This window comes from Brienomyrus brachyistius, chromosome 14 (assembly GCF_023856365.1).
Source record: "Brienomyrus brachyistius isolate T26 chromosome 14, BBRACH_0.4, whole genome shotgun sequence".
NCBI lineage: Eukaryota > Metazoa > Chordata > Actinopteri > Osteoglossiformes > Mormyridae > Brienomyrus > Brienomyrus brachyistius.
In genome coordinates, this window is record NC_064546.1 from 12,130,931 (window position 1) to 12,149,662 (window position 18,732).

The 18,732-nt window shown below is 43.6% G+C and overlaps 1 protein-coding gene across 3 annotated transcripts in view; it reads left to right on the top strand.

The window, feature by feature from the left end:
• Positions 1–18,732, top strand: part of LOC125707601 (kinesin-like protein KIF13B) — a 42,227-nt gene that overhangs the window by 13,814 nt on the left and 9,681 nt on the right. For all 3 annotated transcript variants that reach the window (XM_048974847.1, XM_048974848.1, XM_048974850.1), the window contains exons 7-31: positions 1,307–1,394; positions 1,905–2,039; positions 3,740–3,852; positions 4,709–4,820; positions 5,443–5,655; positions 6,060–6,170; positions 7,361–7,495; positions 7,755–7,885; positions 7,990–8,076; positions 8,193–8,386; positions 10,137–10,392; positions 10,489–10,651; positions 11,822–11,968; positions 12,301–12,450; positions 14,487–14,603; positions 14,842–15,012; positions 15,529–15,686; positions 15,894–16,026; positions 16,121–16,264; positions 16,432–16,461; positions 16,677–16,776; positions 17,589–17,715; positions 17,950–18,005; positions 18,166–18,290; positions 18,379–18,558. In XM_048974847.1, the coding sequence (XP_048830804.1) occupies positions 1,307–1,394; positions 1,905–2,039; positions 3,740–3,852; positions 4,709–4,820; positions 5,443–5,655; positions 6,060–6,170; positions 7,361–7,495; positions 7,755–7,885; positions 7,990–8,076; positions 8,193–8,386; positions 10,137–10,392; positions 10,489–10,651; positions 11,822–11,968; positions 12,301–12,450; positions 14,487–14,603; positions 14,842–15,012; positions 15,529–15,686; positions 15,894–16,026; positions 16,121–16,264; positions 16,432–16,461; positions 16,677–16,776; positions 17,589–17,715; positions 17,950–18,005; positions 18,166–18,290; positions 18,379–18,558 (3,376 nt within the window). The remainder of the gene's footprint in view (positions 1–1,306; positions 1,395–1,904; positions 2,040–3,739; positions 3,853–4,708; positions 4,821–5,442; positions 5,656–6,059; positions 6,171–7,360; positions 7,496–7,754; positions 7,886–7,989; positions 8,077–8,192; positions 8,387–10,136; positions 10,393–10,488; positions 10,652–11,821; positions 11,969–12,300; positions 12,451–14,486; positions 14,604–14,841; positions 15,013–15,528; positions 15,687–15,893; positions 16,027–16,120; positions 16,265–16,431; positions 16,462–16,676; positions 16,777–17,588; positions 17,716–17,949; positions 18,006–18,165; positions 18,291–18,378; positions 18,559–18,732) is intronic.

Below are 18,732 nucleotides of genomic sequence, written 5' to 3' on the forward strand. Positions count from 1 at the left end.
CTTTGGACCGTGGGAGGAAACACGGATCATACTGGCCAAACATGTAAACACCGCACACACGCAGCGGCGGTGGGATTTGAACTCACAACCTAGGATATATAACAATGCTGCTCTTTGAGCCATCGTGCTGCTTTAAATGTTTAATTTATGCAAACTGCTAAATACAGTGAGTGTTCCACTGCACATATATTACAAGATTGTAGCACATTGTATGATAAGTGAATGTAAAATATTGCAGAATTATTTATAATGCGGTGCATCTGCAATCATAAGTCATTGTAGGGGGATAGACAGCTGACTCTTTCTGCATTTGCTATATGATCTATCAAATGAGGCCTCAACTTTTATATTATTTAGTATTTGGGCTGATGATAACATTATCTCTAACCTTAATGTGCTTCCTGTGCCTAGTTTTCCTGAAAAGGTGATAAAAGGGGAACATTGCCATTTGTTTTCATTTAATTGAAGGGTACTATGGCAACAGTTTGCTCAGCGGGAAGCACTTAGGGCTCTTTCTGAACAAGATGTGTTTGATTTCTCACCAGGCTGCGTCTGCAGCGTTTGCATGTTTCCACTTCACTTTCCCATCACAGTCCAAAGCATGTGATATAGGCTGTATAGGGTTTATAGGCTGTATAGGGTTTATAGGCTGTATAGGGTTTATAGGCTGTATAGGGTTTATAGGCTGTATAGGGTTTATAGGCTGTATAGGGTTTATAGGCTGTATAGGGTTTATAGGCTGTATAGGGTTTATAGGGTGTATAGGGTGTGTAGGGTTTATAGGATGTATAGGGTTTATAGGCTGTATAGGGTTTATAGGATGTATAGGGTTTATAGGATGTATAAGGTGTGCAGGGTGTATAGGGTGTGTAGGGTTTATAGGGTGTGTGGGGTTTATAGGCTGTGTGGGGTTTATAGGCTGTGTGGGGTGTATAGGCTGTGTGGGGTGTATAGGGTGTATAGGATGTTTCCTGGCATGAGTGTTTCCCTTCATGAGCTCCCGGCTCATTGTGATCCTTTGCCTGACAAGCGGTTATCAGCGATGTACGGATGAACAGCTAGCTGTAAATATCGTCAGTGGCGTCTTAGCCACAGTAATATGGCAGCTGCTTTTGTCACTGTTTAAAGATCTCTACATGCACGCTGCTGGCAGGGAGAGGAATGGTCATAGACATCCTGATTGCGGCTTCTTGTGAAGTCAGTTTCCAAACTTCATGGAACGTCGAAAGTCAGTGAGTTCTTGAGCACTTGAGGCAAATGTCACAAGTGAACCTTCCTTGTTTCCCACCCTCTTGCCTCTTGGTAGAAGCCGACAGGCACTGAGAGTGAGAGAGCACAAGGTCCTGGGGCCGTACGTGGACGGCCTGTCCCGCCTGGCGGTGGCCAGCTTCAAGGTACGAGTCTCTTAACCATGGTGAACTCCTGACTTTATGCTCCTGCTTGCTGCTCGATCTGAAGTCATGCTGGAATGCTTTGGTTAAGGGGGGAGGGAGTGGCATTTCTGTTAGTACACATGCTCAGGGACCAGACTTTTCAATTACCCATGAATGTAATTCTAATTTCACAAATATTATTTACTGATAGCTTTCCTGTTTTTCATTGCAGACAGAACTATAGAACTGATTTCAGTTTAATCAATACTCTATAAAAACACTGTCGGAACAATCTCGTTAATTATGATCATGAAGTAATTAACTGGATTGTATTTCATATAACATGGCCTATAATAATATAATTGAATGGTATTATAATTGAGTTAGCTTTATTAGTAGTGGCAATAGTTGCAACATAGTATATTAGGAGTTGCATCGTTCTTGATTGTAATTACACAACTGTCAAATTTGGACCAAGTCTCAGAGTTTCACCTGCTCCCCACTGACCCACTCGCATTTCCTCGTTGGTAGGACATCGAGTCGCTGATGTCAGAAGGGAACAAGTCGCGCACAGTGGCCGCCACCAACATGAATGAGGAGAGCAGCCGCTCTCATGCCGTTTTCATAATCATCCTCACTCACACGCTGAAGGACCTGCGCTCTGGGGTGAGCAGAGAAATGGGCTAACGTGGTGTTTTCCAGACCAGTCCTTGGGCCACACTGGACAGATCCACATTTTTCTTTTATCCCAGTTCCCAGAACACCTGACCCAAGCATTCAGGAGCTCTAAACTTTGAAAAAACAAAAATGTGGATCCGTTCAGTGTGCCCTGAGGACTGGTTTGGAAAACACTGGCCTAACGTAAAATTGTTACATATCTGAAATAATAATAATGATGTAACAAATACACTTGTGGTAGTCACTCAATGGGTGGCATTGCAATGTTGCTTTCCTGAGAGTTTCATTCCAACCCCTAGGTCTGTGCATGTGGAGTCCTTTCTGCAGGTTCTCAATTTTGCAAGGGCTTTTATTTCCCCATTTTGTTTCTCCCCAGTTTTCCCAGTAGTCCATAAAACACACAGTTGGCTCAAGTGGCATTTGTAAATTGCCCTTACTGTATGATTGCGTGCGTGACCGCGTGTTCGGCAGTAGATCAGCATCTCATCCACAGTGTCCCCTTCCCTGTGTTCTGTGCTTCCTGCGATAAGCTCTTCGCTTTTCATGTCAACTCCTGGATGAGCATTTATGCAAAACAGGTGGATGAATGGCCGCTTTAACATGCTTAACTACAGCTCAGTATTCACTGGCTGATATTATTTTTCCTCATTTATTTATTTTTGTTGCCCTTTGACATTTGAGAAAATATAGGTTTTTATCCATTTTCTGGAGGACTCTTATGTGCAAATATGTAGACCAGGATGCAATGCTCAAAGCCGCCTGAAGAACAGCAAGGTTAATTAATAACTTATAACGTCTCTCTTCCTGCTCAGATGATTGGCCTCCTTTGTTTCTGTGTTCCATTTCCATCCTGCCCCATTGAGTCACCTGTTACCAAAACCCGTCTCGCTTAGCTCGACCTGGAGCTCATTCCTGTAAATAATTAAAGAGGCCGAGTTAATTTCTTGCATGCGGCAAGGGCTTTTAAACCTCCTTTAAGCTGGAAAGCTGTAGAATGCGGCTTAAGTTTTGAGGAAAGTTTTTTTTTTTTTTTTTTTTTCTTCTTTTTTTCCCTCCCTGTGACTGGCAGCCCTATCAGCTACGGCATAATCCCAAAGGCTGCGCTTTCCCGCACGATTAGGGCTCAATGCCTCCTGTGCCCTTAAGACTTAAATGCTGGGAAGACAAATGCATTCTTTGTTAGCACGAACCCTGCAAGGCCCTCGATCCTCGCTCTGTCATTTTCTCCCCATTTGGCCTACTTAACTCCCAGGCAGCATTTATCTGCATGTCTGTGTTTACAACCTTTTATATGTAAATGAAGAGAAGCTCATAGTAAATCATGTCTGATCTATATCCACCTAAATCAGTCTGTATTACTTAAAATGCTCCATGTTTACCCCCCGCCTCCTCCCCCCCCCAACACCCCATAAAATTTCAGCAATAAATCTGATCTTAGAAGACCAGCGTGGCTTGTTTGCCTAGGTTGGGATCATTAGAATGGCTGCTGTTCTTGTTCTTTGTTGGAATATATTACTAAATTCATTTTAAGCAATAAATCTCCATACATATGCTGCATTTTTCCTCTCGTGGGATGAATAATATTTGTTTTTGCGTTAATAGCACAGGGGTTTACGTTTTGAATTTACAAACCCTAGTGGTACAATCCTTCATGGTCCTCCCCTTCCTCCTCTTTGTTTCCTCTACAGACCAGCGGAGAGAAGGTGAGCAAGCTGAGCCTTGTGGATCTGGCTGGGAGCGAGAGAGCAGCCAAAACGGGTGCCGCCGGCGAGAGGCTGAAAGAGGGCAGCAACATAAACAAGTGAGCGTCGCACCTCTGCTGCCTTCTTGCTGCTGTGATTCTTTTGACTGTCCTGATTTTCACGCCATTGAATCTTGATCATCATATACGTGCCCCCCACCGATTGGTGGGCATGTGGCCAATGAGAATGCTGTAGGGTGGTCCCTGTCGATCATAGAATGCTTAACATATATTTCCTAAAAGCATGTGTGTGAGGCAAGTATCATTTTAATAGCTCCCTGAATTTTCTTAATTTACATGCATGTCAACTTTTTCATGATTCATACTGAATGCTACACTGAGTTGCAGTATGCAGTATATACCGTTTACAGTACAATACGGGGTTGGAACAAAATTTGGATTTTTACTTGGACCTGAAGTATCTACCTCTGCAGGCTTTGCTCTCACCTGTATATGTGTGATTATGTCTGCAAGTAAAGTAAGATGGGATACACATATATATAGTTTTTTACAAACTAAAAAATTGCAATGTGCATGTGCTTGTACAAATAACATATAATTTCATTTCAAAATCGTGTCAATTTAGAAAATAATATTTATGCATATAATGCATATTTCCTTCTTTGGATGGCACTGCTATTTTACTGCTTTTTCCTCAAACCCCTTCTCTGAGAATTATCTGGAGCCTCCCCTGCCTGCCACTCAGTCCTTCAAGCTGTGGGTGTGATTCCAATATCCCAGTGTTTCCCAGTCCGGTCCTCAGGGACCCACAGTCGGCCCATAGTTTTGCTCCCTCCCAGCTCCCTGACTGTATGTGTGTCCATAAGGCCACTGCTCTATTCCATTGCATGTGTTGCTGTAGGAATGACGGCGCTTTGGCCTGACTGTGATTACTGCTTCTCTCCCGCCTGCACAGGTCACTCACTACACTCGGCCTGGTCATCTCGGCGCTGGCAGACCATGGTGCAGGCAAGAACAAGAGCAAGTTTGTGCCCTACAGAGACTCTGTGCTCACCTGGCTGCTGAAGGTGAATGGCTCTGAGGCTGTTAATTCTGAATTAAAATATCAGCCTGTTATGTTTCATTATTTGATCTGCCCGGCAGAATGGTGGCTTAGTTGTTGGCACTGAGCCTCAAAGCTTTAGGGTTGGGGATTGAGTTTCTGCCTGTGTGGACGTGTATGTGGTATTAACATGTTGTCTTTGTGTTGTTGACTTTTCTCTCGCAGTTCAGATGTATGTAATTCAGATCAGGGGTTCTCAGCCCCCAATCCATGGAATGCTGGTGGGGGGCGTAGTTGCCACCTACCCCATGCTTTATGGGACCATTTCATATTGAAAAAGAAAAAAGTTGTGATTCATGGTAAACGTGATTTGCTCCGTATTTCCGTACATATTTCGTACACGACTAAACTCTGCAAAACGTAATCGTTGTCCCCGCCCTTTTTACGCGTTAGTGAACATCAAAAGTTTGGGTACTCATAGTTTACATGAACTAGTGTTTGAATGTATGTGAATGTATATGTCCCATGCGATGGTATCCTGTCTAGAGTGTTCCCGGTCTTGTAGCCGTTTCCTGATATAGGCTGTAGGTTCACCGTGGCCCTGTACAAGAAAAATAGTATGGTCGTCTTCTGTCTTTCTCATTCAGGACAGCCTTGGTGGAAACAGCCGGACAGCAATGGTAGCCACCATTAGCCCAGCGGCTGACAATTACGACGAGACTCTGTCCACTCTACGCTATGCCGATCGGGCGAAAAGCATAGTCAACCATGCCGTTGTCAATGAGGACCCCAATGCCAAGATTATACGAGAGCTCCGCGTGGAGGTGGAGAAGCTGCGGGTTCAGCTCACTCAGGCCGAGGTAGACGATTTGAATCTCTGGGCAAGACATTTACAACATGTTATTTGTAGAGACGGACAAAAACAGATACAGTTATGTTCAGTGTCCCATGAATAATCTCAAATACAATTGCTACTTCCATACAAGTATGCAGAAATTAGCCTCTCAAATAATGTCTTCTATTGTAGCTTTCATGTAGCATAATAATAATGTTAAAATGGCCCCTTCTGACATGGTGAAGCTCAGATTTGGCCCTTCACAGAAGATAAATGCACCGGCCTGCTTTATTTAAGATCTAAATTATCATCTTCCGTAAACTAAATTGTAAATCAGTGGAACATTTTCAACCCTCCTCGATTCAGCCCTCTTTTTTTCTTTTTTTGCTCACCATTGACCTCTCCTTTATCTCTTTGTTGATTTCTCAGTCCATGAAGGCTCCTGAGCTCAAAGACAGGCTGGAGGAATCCGAGAAGCTGATCCAGGAGATGACGGTGACGTGGGAGGAGAAACTGAGGAAGACTGAAGAGATAGCACAGGTCACTGTCTCACTCGCGTACTTCATTCTGTGAGCCTGTTTTTTGTTAACTGTTTGGAATTAACTATATTTTTGCAGTGGGATGTCCTCTGATTTAAGTCATCTTAATAGAGAAAGAGATAGAGACAAATCTACCTTTTCCATGTCTTTGTTGAAATTAGCCCAGCATTTACTGCCTGTCAGCAAACAATAATTTTGCCTCATGATTCGAAAGTTGGCGCCTACTTCAGCAGCAATGACTCAAACCAGACATTTTCTGTAGCATTCGATCAGATCAGTCCTGCTGATTTGGCTTGGAGATGTTTAGCCTGTTCTTTTTTAGTAAGCTGCATTGACTCATTGATCTTTTTGGCTGTCTTATCTGAAGACTTTCCTTTAGGTCATACCATAACGTTTGAATTAAAGTCTGGACTCGGCCATTCCAGAGCACAGCATTTGGTCGGATTCGGCCATTCTGTTGATTCACTTCTGTGTTTAGTTTCAGTTTAAGTAGCGATCCCTTGACATTCCTGTATAATTTACTGGTACAATTTAGAATTTAGTGTTTGTTTAGCTTATTTAGTGTCACTTTGTGGAATTTAGTCTGTGGTGGTAGTAAAATAGCTGCTACATCTAACAGGTTGGCTGGAGAATTGTTGGTCACTTGCAGTGTTTAATTTCTTTTCCCCATACCTAACGTTTCTTGCTTTTCTTCCTTTGCCCATTAGCATATACATCTTGCTGAAGAAATTAATCTATTTTTATGTAAATAATAATCATTATTACTATAATTTTGTGTGAACAGCTACTCCTAAAAAGTCACGGTTTGAATGCTGAAGCCATGTTTCCAACACGATTCTGCAAACTTTAGTGTCAAAGCGCGGATTATAAACACTAAGGTTATTGCACTCTCCCCCCCCAGGGTGGGTCCTTTTATTGTCCTGTCACGGAATTTAAAATGTGACTCAAATCATTATTATACTTTACTTCAGAGGTCATTGCTCTTTTCAATGTCACTTTAATGAGAAAACTAACAAGGTCATACAGACCGATACTCAAATATGGACACATGGTTTTATATATCTGAGTGATGAGTGACCATCAGTCTTGCTAATATGTGTTGATTATGAGCTGCTGAAAAGATGTTGTAAAGATGCTTGTGGGGTGAAGGTGGGAAAGACTCTGATTGCATTTTGGTGATTGTGACTTTAGGAGCGACAGAAGCAGCTGGAAAGTCTGGGCATCTCCTTACAGTCTTCTGGCATCAGGGTTGGAGAGGACAAGTGCTTCTTGGTCAATCTCAATGCTGATCCTGCCCTCAATGAGCTTCTGGTTTATTACTTAAAGGTATACAGTACCTATATACAGGGTATCCTTAACATCATGTGGTTGTTTATCTTGTGATGTGTTTGCTTTCTACTGTGAAACCCAAAAATGCTAGAGATGTATCAACACAAAACTGCTAAACTGTAAAAAAGAATGTTATTGGACAAACATTGAATAGTCATATACATTCTTAAAAGAATATACTTCTGCGCCTGGGCAAATAAAACACCTTTTTGTTCTTTTATTGTTCCTTTTTTGTTACTGCCATATATGGTTGCAGGAACACACCCTAATAGGCGCAGCCAACACTCAGGACATCCAGCTGTGTGGGATGGGTATCCAGGCAGAACACTGCATCATAGACATCACAGCCGATGGGGGTGTGATCCTCACCCCGTACCCGAAGTCCCGGTAGGGCTGCATGTAGATCCACACACTGAGTTGCATTTCAGTAACTTGAGTGAACCTTTATAATGATGTCTGTACTGAGCCTCTCTGCTGACATCTGTCTCCAGTACATGCGTGAATGGCTCCCCAGTGACGAGCCCACTCCAGCTTCACCATGGAGATCGCATCCTCTGGGGGAACAACCATTTTTTCAGGTCAGCATCTGTGTGGGAGGGGTTAAGGAGCACGTCCCTGTGGCTGTGTGTGTCAGGGAAGATTAATTTTAAAGATCTTATAGGAATATGGGGGTAAATGTTTATTTCCTCCTCAGGATCAACTTGCCTAAGCGACGGGTACGTGGTGGAGTTGAAGATGAGGAAGGTGACGGCAATGCCATGAAGAACAGCAACAGCGGCGAGCCACTGGACGGCGACGGAGACACTGGAAGCGAAGTGTCCAGTGAAGTCAGCTTCAGTTATGAGTTCGCTCAAACGGAAGTGATGATGAAGGCCTTGAGCAGCAATGGTGAGTAAGAGCAAATGTCAGGAGGAAGTCGGGGTGGGGGGTTGTGGTGTGGTGATGGCACGTAAACCTGCAGCTATCTTGTATTTTTTTTTTGTTTTTGATATACACATTTGAATTGACCTTAACAGGATGTCAACCCAGAATTACATTAATTTCTTTAGTATCTGTTTATTTTATTTTATTTTATTTTATTTTTCGAAAAACCTGGCCTGTATTGAGCATTAACTTCACCTTCACAATGCATCCATTATGCATTCATAGAACATTCAGTGTACTTTTGTAATGCATTCATAGAACGTGTCCCCACCACACCAGATATGATACTTTTGGTACTTCGAGGTGTTGATTTTCCACTGGTGTAAAAACTGGTATCGGTGCCGAATGACACCACAACGTGACCTGGGGTATTTCATACTGAATTTGAAAAATGGTTGTAGTACATTATAGGCCTGGCTGATGTGTGATATGAATGCCAACATTGCATGTAATGCACATGCATGTAATGGACATTATAGCACAGGGGGTTTCTTTCGCTTAATCATTTTTATTCTGTCATAGGGAGAAAAAAAATCTTAGCTGACTTTGCAGTTTTACTTATTGTTCATTTTACAGATTATCTAATATATGTTTGAAAATCAATTTAAACTTTACCTCCACGACTTTTGCATAAGTGCTGGATGCATTCATCCTTGCTGTTTAAATCATTCCTAGACGGGTTTGTGAGAAATTAATAAATTCCTTTTGGTTATATAAATACCCCAATATTTTTTTTACAGCAAAATCACATTGCTAGGACAGCATGCTATATGCAATATGTGTGCTGTCCTGGTATATTAAACCAAATACTGTATAATGCTAAATTTCCTGTCATGCCATCCTGATCATTTTGTTGTATCTGTTCTTCTGATCTGATTGCTTTTAGTTTTTTTTTTCCCTTTTTCGTTGTGTTATGAGTTTTCAACTTTCTTCAAGATATGCTATTTGCATAACCAGCAAAGAAAGAAAGAATGTCAAGTTCCACCCCAAAGTCCCAAAGAAGTACCCCAGCCGGTTTGGCACTTTGGGGTCTGGCACTTCTGGCATGGTACATTTGGTGCTTTCGCTTTTCCATCGACTTCCGGTTCAGTACCAGTACCAAAGGTTTGATACTTGGTGCGGTGGGAAAGCACCCTAAGTTCACCTTAACAGCCTAACATACCTAAACGCCTTTAATATACATTTACAACAAATATTACTTGTACAATTTTAATGTACGTACATGTTAATGTATAATGTACGTTAGAACGTTAAGGTAAACTTACAGGCAGCTTCTGAATGTTCAGTGACTGCATTATGACGGTATTATGAAAGGGCAGTTAATGTAAAGCGCCACCCTGTATTCTGGTTTTCGTAATAAATCGGGTGATTCCCCGCCATTTTCGGCTGTGTTGGTTGTTTCTCATGCATCCATAGCTCATGAGACGGTCAGAGAGGACTCCAGGTAACAGATAATTGCTAAATGTTATCTGAGAGTGTAAGATCTGTTTTATATCAGACTACCACTAACGTCAAAACAGCAGGGGGCATAAAAAGTACAAATTAATGTCTGAGGAAGCGAAGGCCTATTGTGTGCTGTCATACTGTAATTAACAAGAGGAATAAGATATGAAATGATTGGGTTTTGGTGGAATTGTTGCCTGCTTGTGCAGAGCTTGGCTTAGTGTGAGCAGCTTCCTGTCTTGAACGGCCCCGCTTCCTGTGAACCCCGCAGACCCCATGCAAGCTGTGCTGCAGGGCCTGGAGCGGCAGCACGAGGAGGAGAAACGCTCCGCCCTGGAACGGCAGCGCCAGATGTACGAGCAGGAGCTGCAGCAGCTGCGCAGGCGCCTGACGCCCGACAAGCAGTCGCTGTTGAGCCCGCAGTGGTCGCAGCAGCACTACCGCAGCATGGAGAGACTGAGCCTGGGTGGGGGTTCCTCTATGTCATCCAGTGCACAGCAGCGCCTGCGGCAGTGGGGCGAGGAGAGGTCAGAGGTCACGATGGGCACCACTGATGGACAGGGCAGCGAACTGACGTGACGTTGGTGGTGTTGACCCTGTGACTTGTGCCCAAACCCTTCCAGAGAGGCGGTGTTGACACGCAGCCTGAGGAAATTGCGGGAGCAGATCGTGAAGGCCAACCTGCTGGTGCAGGAGGCCGGCTTCATTGCTGAGGAACTGGACAAGAGGACAGAGTACCGCGTCACCTTGCAGATCCCGGCAGCCAACCTCAACGCCAACCGCAAGGTCTATTCCTGCTCCTCCAGCTCCCACACAGCATGGATCAGGCCTGTCTGACAGTCCAATCAATATGTGTCTGATCTTGTTCATCCCAACACTTATTGAACTTTACTTAGTACCTGGTATCTGTAATGTTTTCTGACATTTCTCCGTGTTTCTCCATGATGCTATCTGACATACAGTTTGGATACACCTGCTTTCTTAGGTATGTTATTTACAATGTAGGAAAAGGCCTAGAAGCAGTTAGGTAATACATATCAAATATTGCAACGATCAAGTCTTCAACATCTCAAAATTTTCACAATTTAATTCCTCTAAATAAACCCCCCCTTAGCTTCGATGGCAGCGTTGCAGACTCCTGGCATTCTTTCAGACAGCTTGCAGATATAGCCACCTGAAATGCTTCTCCAACCATCCTGAAGAAGTTTCCACAAGTTCGGGGCACAAGTTGCCTACCGTACTCTTACTCTTCAATCTGACTCCCAAAGCGCCTCTATAGGGTTTGGGTCGGGGGATTGTGGGGGCCAGGTCGTCTGTCACAGCACTGCATCTTTCCTTGTTCATAAGATGATACGTACTACATAACCTGGAGAAGTGCCTAGGGTCGTTGTCTTCTTGAAAACAAAATGTTGTTCACTAGATATATCCAGACGTTTAACTGGTACTTGGTGTGTGTGTGCGGGTTTGTGTTTAAATAACCTTAATTTTATAAAAAAATTGTGAATGCAATCAAAAAAGTAAAAATGTGCAAAGTCTTGTATTTTATTAGGTTGCTTATGGTTAAGGTTAGGGCTGGGTAGGGGTTAAGGGTGTCGTAATTGGGATTAGGGTTTCTCCCATAGAATTGAATGGACGGTCCTCATTTAGAGAGGTACACCAAGGTGTGTGTGTAAATATAATTTAAACAATAGTGCCCTCATATCTGGTGGTGATATATTCCAAGACCTATCACGGATAAGATAGATAAATAAATATGATGATAATTTAAAACTTGTTACGGATGGGCCAAGCTGACATAATCTGCTGAAAATTAAGGTTAACCTTGTATGTCGTGTGTATGGTAGAAGTGTGTGGCAGCCCTGCCTTCGGCACGCATTTGTATCCTTTATTTACATATATTTCCCAGCTTCCTTACCACAGTCCATCCAATTTCCCCACCCTCTTTTCCTCTGGCAGCGTGATGCGGTTCTGAGCGAGCCAGCGGTCCAGGTGCGGCGGAAGGGCAAGGGAAAGCAGATCTGGACCCTGGAGAAGGTGGAGAACCGTCTAGTGGACATGCGGGAGCTATACCAGGAGTGGAAGGACTTGGATGAGGACAATCCTGTGAGTCCTCATTGCCTTGGATCACATTCTTTTTTGGCATATATTAAATTGATTTCTGGTCTGTTTATGACCCTTAAAGAGAAAGAAAACTCTCCTAACTACAGTAAAGTTGGCATTCTTGGGATGAGAATTCAAAATATCAGAAGCTATCTGGTGATTTTATTTAATTTCTGTCATAGGCATGTATAAGCTTTCAGATTAATAACATTTTGAAATAAGATTATCATCTTGTAACAAGCTGTCATCTACTTAAATTTAATCCCCCATTGTTGATAAGATGGTCTGTGCTATTACTTGATCTCTCGCTCTCTTTTATCCTGCACTGCCTACAGGTGATGCGTTCCTACTTCAAACGGGCTGACCCTTTCTTCGATGAACAGGAGAATCACAGCTTGATTGGTGTAGCCAATGTCTTCCTCTCCTGCCTCTTCTATGATGTCAAACTGCAATACGCTGTGCCCATTATCAACCAGAAAGGGGAGGTAGGGACAGACAGAATGTTGCAACTGTTGGATAAAATCCTTTGGGAAATATCAGGGTGCTGTATAATACATTTTTTTATTTAGTATTTTTTTATTTTATTCAATTAGTATTTTTGTTCCTATCTTTGGTTCCTGGTTATATATATATATATATATATATATATATATATATATATATATATATATATATATATATATATATATATATATATATATATACACACACACACACACACACACACACACACACACACACACACACACACACACACACACACACACACACACACACACACACACACACACATATATAAAATCTCAGTTAAGCTGGTGTTTTTCGTAGTCTGTGAAAAGTAGCCATATGAACCCCTGGCCAGATTTAACGGGCAGTAAACCACACAGCAGACGGGGTGATGCTAATGAAAACGTTAAGGCTGGTTAGGTAGCGTTGTCTGTGACCTTCCATGGATTCGCCAGCAGAAACTGAAATTAGCCCATTAAGTCAAAGGCATGTGTTCAGCAAGAGTATCGGACTTAATTTTTAAATAAAATGACATCGTACAAATAATAACTGCTAATTTTGTAAGTTTGTAATTCACATGTCACAAAAATGCCAACGTATTGTCACAACCCCTTTTTATCTGTGCATATCTGTGTGAGGAAAAAAATGTGAGGGGGGGGAGACAATAACTTGGAAATTGCTCCATGGGAATGTTTAAAATCTGCACTTGCATTGGTATGAATATGGCATGTACTACTTCTGGTAAGCTGTACTGTAAATGGGGAGTGGCACCTTTAAGCGGCGACCACGGTGACTGACATTTTGGATACAGTTTTGGGCAATGATGGTGCGTAAAATGAGGGAATGTGTGGAGGATATTTCAGTTTTCATGTATTCATAGAAGTTTTCTTTGTTCTGTGTCAGCCCATAGAAGAATAACTTTTTAAAGAGGGTAATGGAGCTCTGCTGCTTTTGTAAAGAGTGCCTGTTAAAATTAAATGAATTAATTTTGTGCAGGTTGTTTACCATATACATAATATGGTCCTTATGACTGGCGAGTGCTTGGGATCTACCCGCATTAATTCTGCGTGTGCTTCAGTACAACCTTCAGTCTAGACGCCCCTAGCTGATAGTGTTCACAACATTCGTGACGTAGGTTAAGTACGGCTGAATCTCATTTCACTGCCATGCTATTAAGGAATTGCGTTTCTATAATTTCCAGGACAGTTTTAGAATATATATGTTCATTATGTGAGAGAAATTGAGTTCTAAAAGGTTCTTTCACAAGTGACACTTAAGTAGATCCACTTCTCAGAAGCATAAAATGTAACCAGTTGAGGCTCTGTAAAGTTTCGGTTATATAGAAGAGTTAGTTATTTACAGACTCTAGGCTGTAAAATGAGTTTGCAGTTAGACTGAGTAAAATGTTCGGCATTCAAGCTATTTATTTTGCTAGAAAAACACTTAACTTTTCATAATTTATCATCTTAATTTATCCATCTATCACTTTTCCATGATTGCGTTGCCAGTACAGCATTAAAGTGAACCTGGAACTCATCTAGGGTATATATAATATATTATATAGTTGTATGCTTAATTTATGCTTGTTTATAAAGTCACAGCTGTTAAGAGAGAATAATTCCTGTGGATGCACAAATTGAGCAACGATTGTAGTTGATTAAATGAAGCTGTGAATTGAGAGGATATGATTTTGCAGAGCGCAAATGCTTTTGCAGAGATGTGACTTTGCAGAATGTAAATGAGTTTCCTTTATGTAATAGTGTTATTCTCTTTAGCTCTCTAGTACCACTGTGTGTACAGTTTTGATAGTGGAGGACTGATTTTGATTAGCTAGGTAATATCTTGACTAGTAGCAACTTGTTTCTTGCATACTTTGCAGAATTTTTTTTCCCCCTTTGCTTTGTGTGCGTGCATGTGCGTGCATGTGTGTGCATGTGTGTGTTTGTGTGTGTGTGCGTGTGCGTGTGTGTGTGTTGTGGCATTGGAGTGATAAGCTGATCACTTGCCTTGTCAGGTGGCGGGTCGCCTCCATGTGGAGGTTGTGCGTGTCAGCGGCAGCTTCCAGGATGATGGTGAGGACTATGTGGAGAACCCTGAGGGGGAGATGCTGGAGCGCAAGTTAGTCTGCATGGTGAGTGCTGTTTGGGGGGCCCGTTCCTTTGCAACAAAAGTACATGTGTTTTGGTGTAGGTTTACGTAGATGAAATCAGCTGTCCAGGCTTGTTCCTGTTTATGGAATTATGAAAACCAAACTGGGTTAGGAACAGTGGCAGATCTATTGAAGAAACTGGCTGACTAAACTGTTAAGTCATGGCGGAGTTTGTGTGCTGCAGTGGTCTGATCGTCCTCTCTGTTTGCTCCTATGACAGATAAAGATCTTGCAGGCTACAGGACTGCCCTGGCATCTCTCCAATTTTGTCTTCTGCCAGTACTCCTTCTGGGACCACTCAGAGCCTATTGTTGTGGGGCCGGAGATGGACCCCTGCTCGTCCCCCAGCATCAAGGACCCCCACTTCATGGTGGTGTTTGACAGCTGCAAGGTGTGTAGTTGTAGACGGACTGGCAGGAAGTCAGATGACGTGCTTTCTGGCTTAAGCGGCGCTAATTTGTGCCAGATGTGCAATCTGTAATGCTTTCCCTTCAAGCCGTGTGGAGTCTGGAAAGAGAGACTGATCTGGGGTGTTTATATGTACGCAAACGTGACCGTTGTTGTGTTCTCGTGTACCTGTCTGATGTCATCTTCCTTTGCCAAAGTACAGTTCCAATACTGAAGGACAGTAAAAATCCCCAGATAGTGTTCTTACCCTTCCCCAAATTCCTAGAATGCACAGGTTGCATCCTCGCCCACAAGAACTATCTCAATATTCATTGCGTCCCAAGTTCGTTCTTGGGAGACAAGTTAGCAAGATCACTCTTGCCAACAGCGCAAGTACATTCTTTGCGTTCTTGGTATTGATAAACACCCCTTGTGTATTTGTCTGCATGCATCAATACCTGATTCGTTTGTCAGTTCTCAATCCCGTGTTTCTTTGCCTGCGGCGGCTGGCTTCCTGCAGGAACTGTCCGTGTCGGTAACTGAGGACTTTATTGAGTACCTGACGGAAGGTGCGGTGGCTATTGAGGTCTATGGACACAAGAAGAATGACCCATGCAGGAACCCGGCTCTTTGGGACCTCGGCATCATCCAGGCCAAGACCCGCACGCTGAGGGACAGGTATGCCCTCACAGGAAGCGGTGGATGCACTCTGTCTACAAATGCATGGAGGATATTATGCCATGTGCAATTTAATGCTACTTTCTCGGTTTTATGTATTTTCAATATTCTGCCAAGGTAATCAGTGTGAAGTGATCATGTATGGCAGCAGCTTGTTGTGCTGTGAAAACTCCAACTGCAGATCAGTGTACGTGATTGTGTTTGCAGGTGGAGCGAAGTAACCCGGAGGCTGGAGATGTGGGTGCAGGTGCTGGAGCTGAACGAAAATGGCGAGTACATTCCTGTGGGGGTGGTGGCCGCGCCGGATGTGCGCACCGGCGGCATCTTCCAGCTCAAACAGGTAGGCGTGCGGGTCGACACGCATGCTCGTTCCCCCCCTCGAGGGCTCGCTTTGGGATGCTCGCAGCTTGACCCCCCCACCCACACACACACAGGGCCAATCCCGGCGCATCCAGGTGGAGATCGTCTCTGTGCAGGATTCGGGTACCATGCCCCTAGTTGTGGAGACGATCCAGGCCGTGTCCGTGGGCTGTGTGGAGATTCGCCAGGCTCACACCTCCAAGGGCGGTGAACTGCAGGTTTGGGGGGCATCTCTTTGTTTGGGGAATTATTTACCCTGTCAGGTATTTGTCTGCTATAATATATTCAGTATGAAAACCTGGACACATTTTTTTATTAGCTTTTGCCAGTACAAAAGGATTGTGCTTTTCTTTAAACCTGACATGAGATTTTCTTTCCATTGAAGGGTGAAGGTGATGACATGGACAGCTATCAGGTATATAAAGCTTGTATGATGTTATGTGATGGATCATTGTCATGACAGCTGCATAGCAGTCGTCTTTATACATTTCAGTTTTTGAATTTAATTTTTGTGAAATTTAATTGTTCTTATGATGGATTTAACGGTGTTTAAAAGCTGATCTCGGTTCAGAACTTACTGATATGTTGGTTTCTGTAAGGGGTGCGATTGATAACTTTTGCCTTCTGCAGGAACGGGACTTGGAGCGGCTTCGACAGCAGTGGTTAGCGGCCCTAACCAAGCGGCAGGAGTACTTGGACCAGCACCTCCAGAAGCTAGTCAGCAAACCAGGTAGAGTTTGGTCAGATAATGCATTATGAAGATACGAGCTATAATGCATTATAGATGACAGCTTCAAGTAGTGTTGCCGAATATTTTTGGTGAAGTTATCCTGGTTTTAGATTACGTTATGGTCTAGAGGGATGTGTCTCAAAGTTTTCGCTTGTTCTTATCCAGCCTTCGCACTGTCACAGATGCAGCTGTAGTTCGGGTTAGATATATTAGCTTTCTGTGTCTGTGGGGTACAAGTGCATTTTTCCTGTCTCTTGAGGAAAATGAATACCATAGGTTGCTGTAGCGGGAAAGATGGATTGTCACTGATACGTGAGGAACCACTGACTGCTTCAGCTGAAGGTCCCCATAGCATTCAGCATTTCAGTGCATATGAGTCATGATGGAAATTGCCATGAAATGTGCAGTGATTTGAGGTTATGCAGAACTTCCCGGTTTGTACATGAATCATTGCATTTTTCTATTAATATTCTCTCTTAATCTGTTGAATTTTAATGGCTTACATTCTCGGCATGTCTTGTGAGGACTGGCCAGTGGAATAACTGCCTTTGATTCATGATCTCACTCCTCCACATATGACGATTGTCACATTTTGAATATTTGTAGGTGGAATTTGTTTTACTTGATTTATAAAAGGAATAAAAGAACTGGCATGAAATTTTTGCATTTTAATAGTGTAATGGGATGCTATAAATAGTGTCATTTATCTTGTTTGTTTCTTTAAGGTCTTCATAGCGTACGTTTGCTATGCAGGAATGAGACGAGCTCATTGAGTTCAGCTGTCTAAATTGGGTAAATCTCCGTGTGCACAGACAAGACCGAGGATGACGTCGACCAAGAGGCCCAGCTGCTGGAGTGTCGTCTCACCCTGACAGAGGAGCGAAACGCCGTCCTGGTGCCCTCCGCTGGTAGTGGCATCCCTGGCGCCCCTGCAGAGTGGTGAGTTTGCCCTGGGATTACGGTCGTCCCAACTTTCCTTGCCAGGACGCTTGGAGTGGAGAACACCCTTATACATGTGGGCCACCTTTTAGAGCTGTGTGTGTGTATGTGTGTGTGTGTTTTGGAGTATGTTAACATGACTTCTCATTTTATTGGTACATGAGATTTGAGGTGGAATCGCTCTGTGGATCTTGGGTTCCCAAGGTGCTGACAAGCTGGCTCCTGTTCCCACAGGGTTCCTGTGGCAGGGATGGAGAAACACAGCCCAGTCCTCTTCTTGGATCTCAATGGTTAGTTTCCTCCTCTGTTTATCCGCCGTGCACCGTATGTACATTACCGAAAACAGATGGCTTATGTCCTTGCAAAGGAGACTGTGTGTGTGTGTGGTGATTCTGTCAGCGTGACTTGAGTGATGCAAAACCCTCCACCCCATTCTCTCCTTGTGTCCAGCGGAAGACTTCAGTTCTCAGGACAATCTGGACATGCCGGAAGCTGGGGGCTGGGACGCCACTCTCAGCGGAGAGGACGAGGATTATTTTTTCGACCTACAGATCGTCAAGCACGATGACAATGAGGTGTGGGGGGGGCGATGCTGGTGAGCGACGGGAAGCCCAACTTTTCTCGGTTTTGCCGACCCTTTACACTGTATACTGCCCCCTCCAGGTGAAGGCAGAGGCTTCCTGGGACTCGGCCGTGCACGAGTGTCCCCAGCTGAGCCGGGGGGGTGTGGCACTGGAGCAGCGCGTCTACCTGATCGTGCGCGCAGTGGTGCAGCTAAGCCACCCGGAGGAGATGCAGCTGGTCTTGCGCAAGCGCATCTGCGTCAGCATCGTTGGCCGCCAGGTCCGTCCGCCCCCTACCCGTGCCCCGAATCACTGATTTTATGTTTGCATCCCCCGTAGACATTTCTAAGATTATGCTCCTAACAGCATAGGAGAGAGTTTGGGGGGGGGGGGGGGTTGCAAATTAATAATCTAAATATAACATAGAGGTATATTTTATAGTTATATTATATTT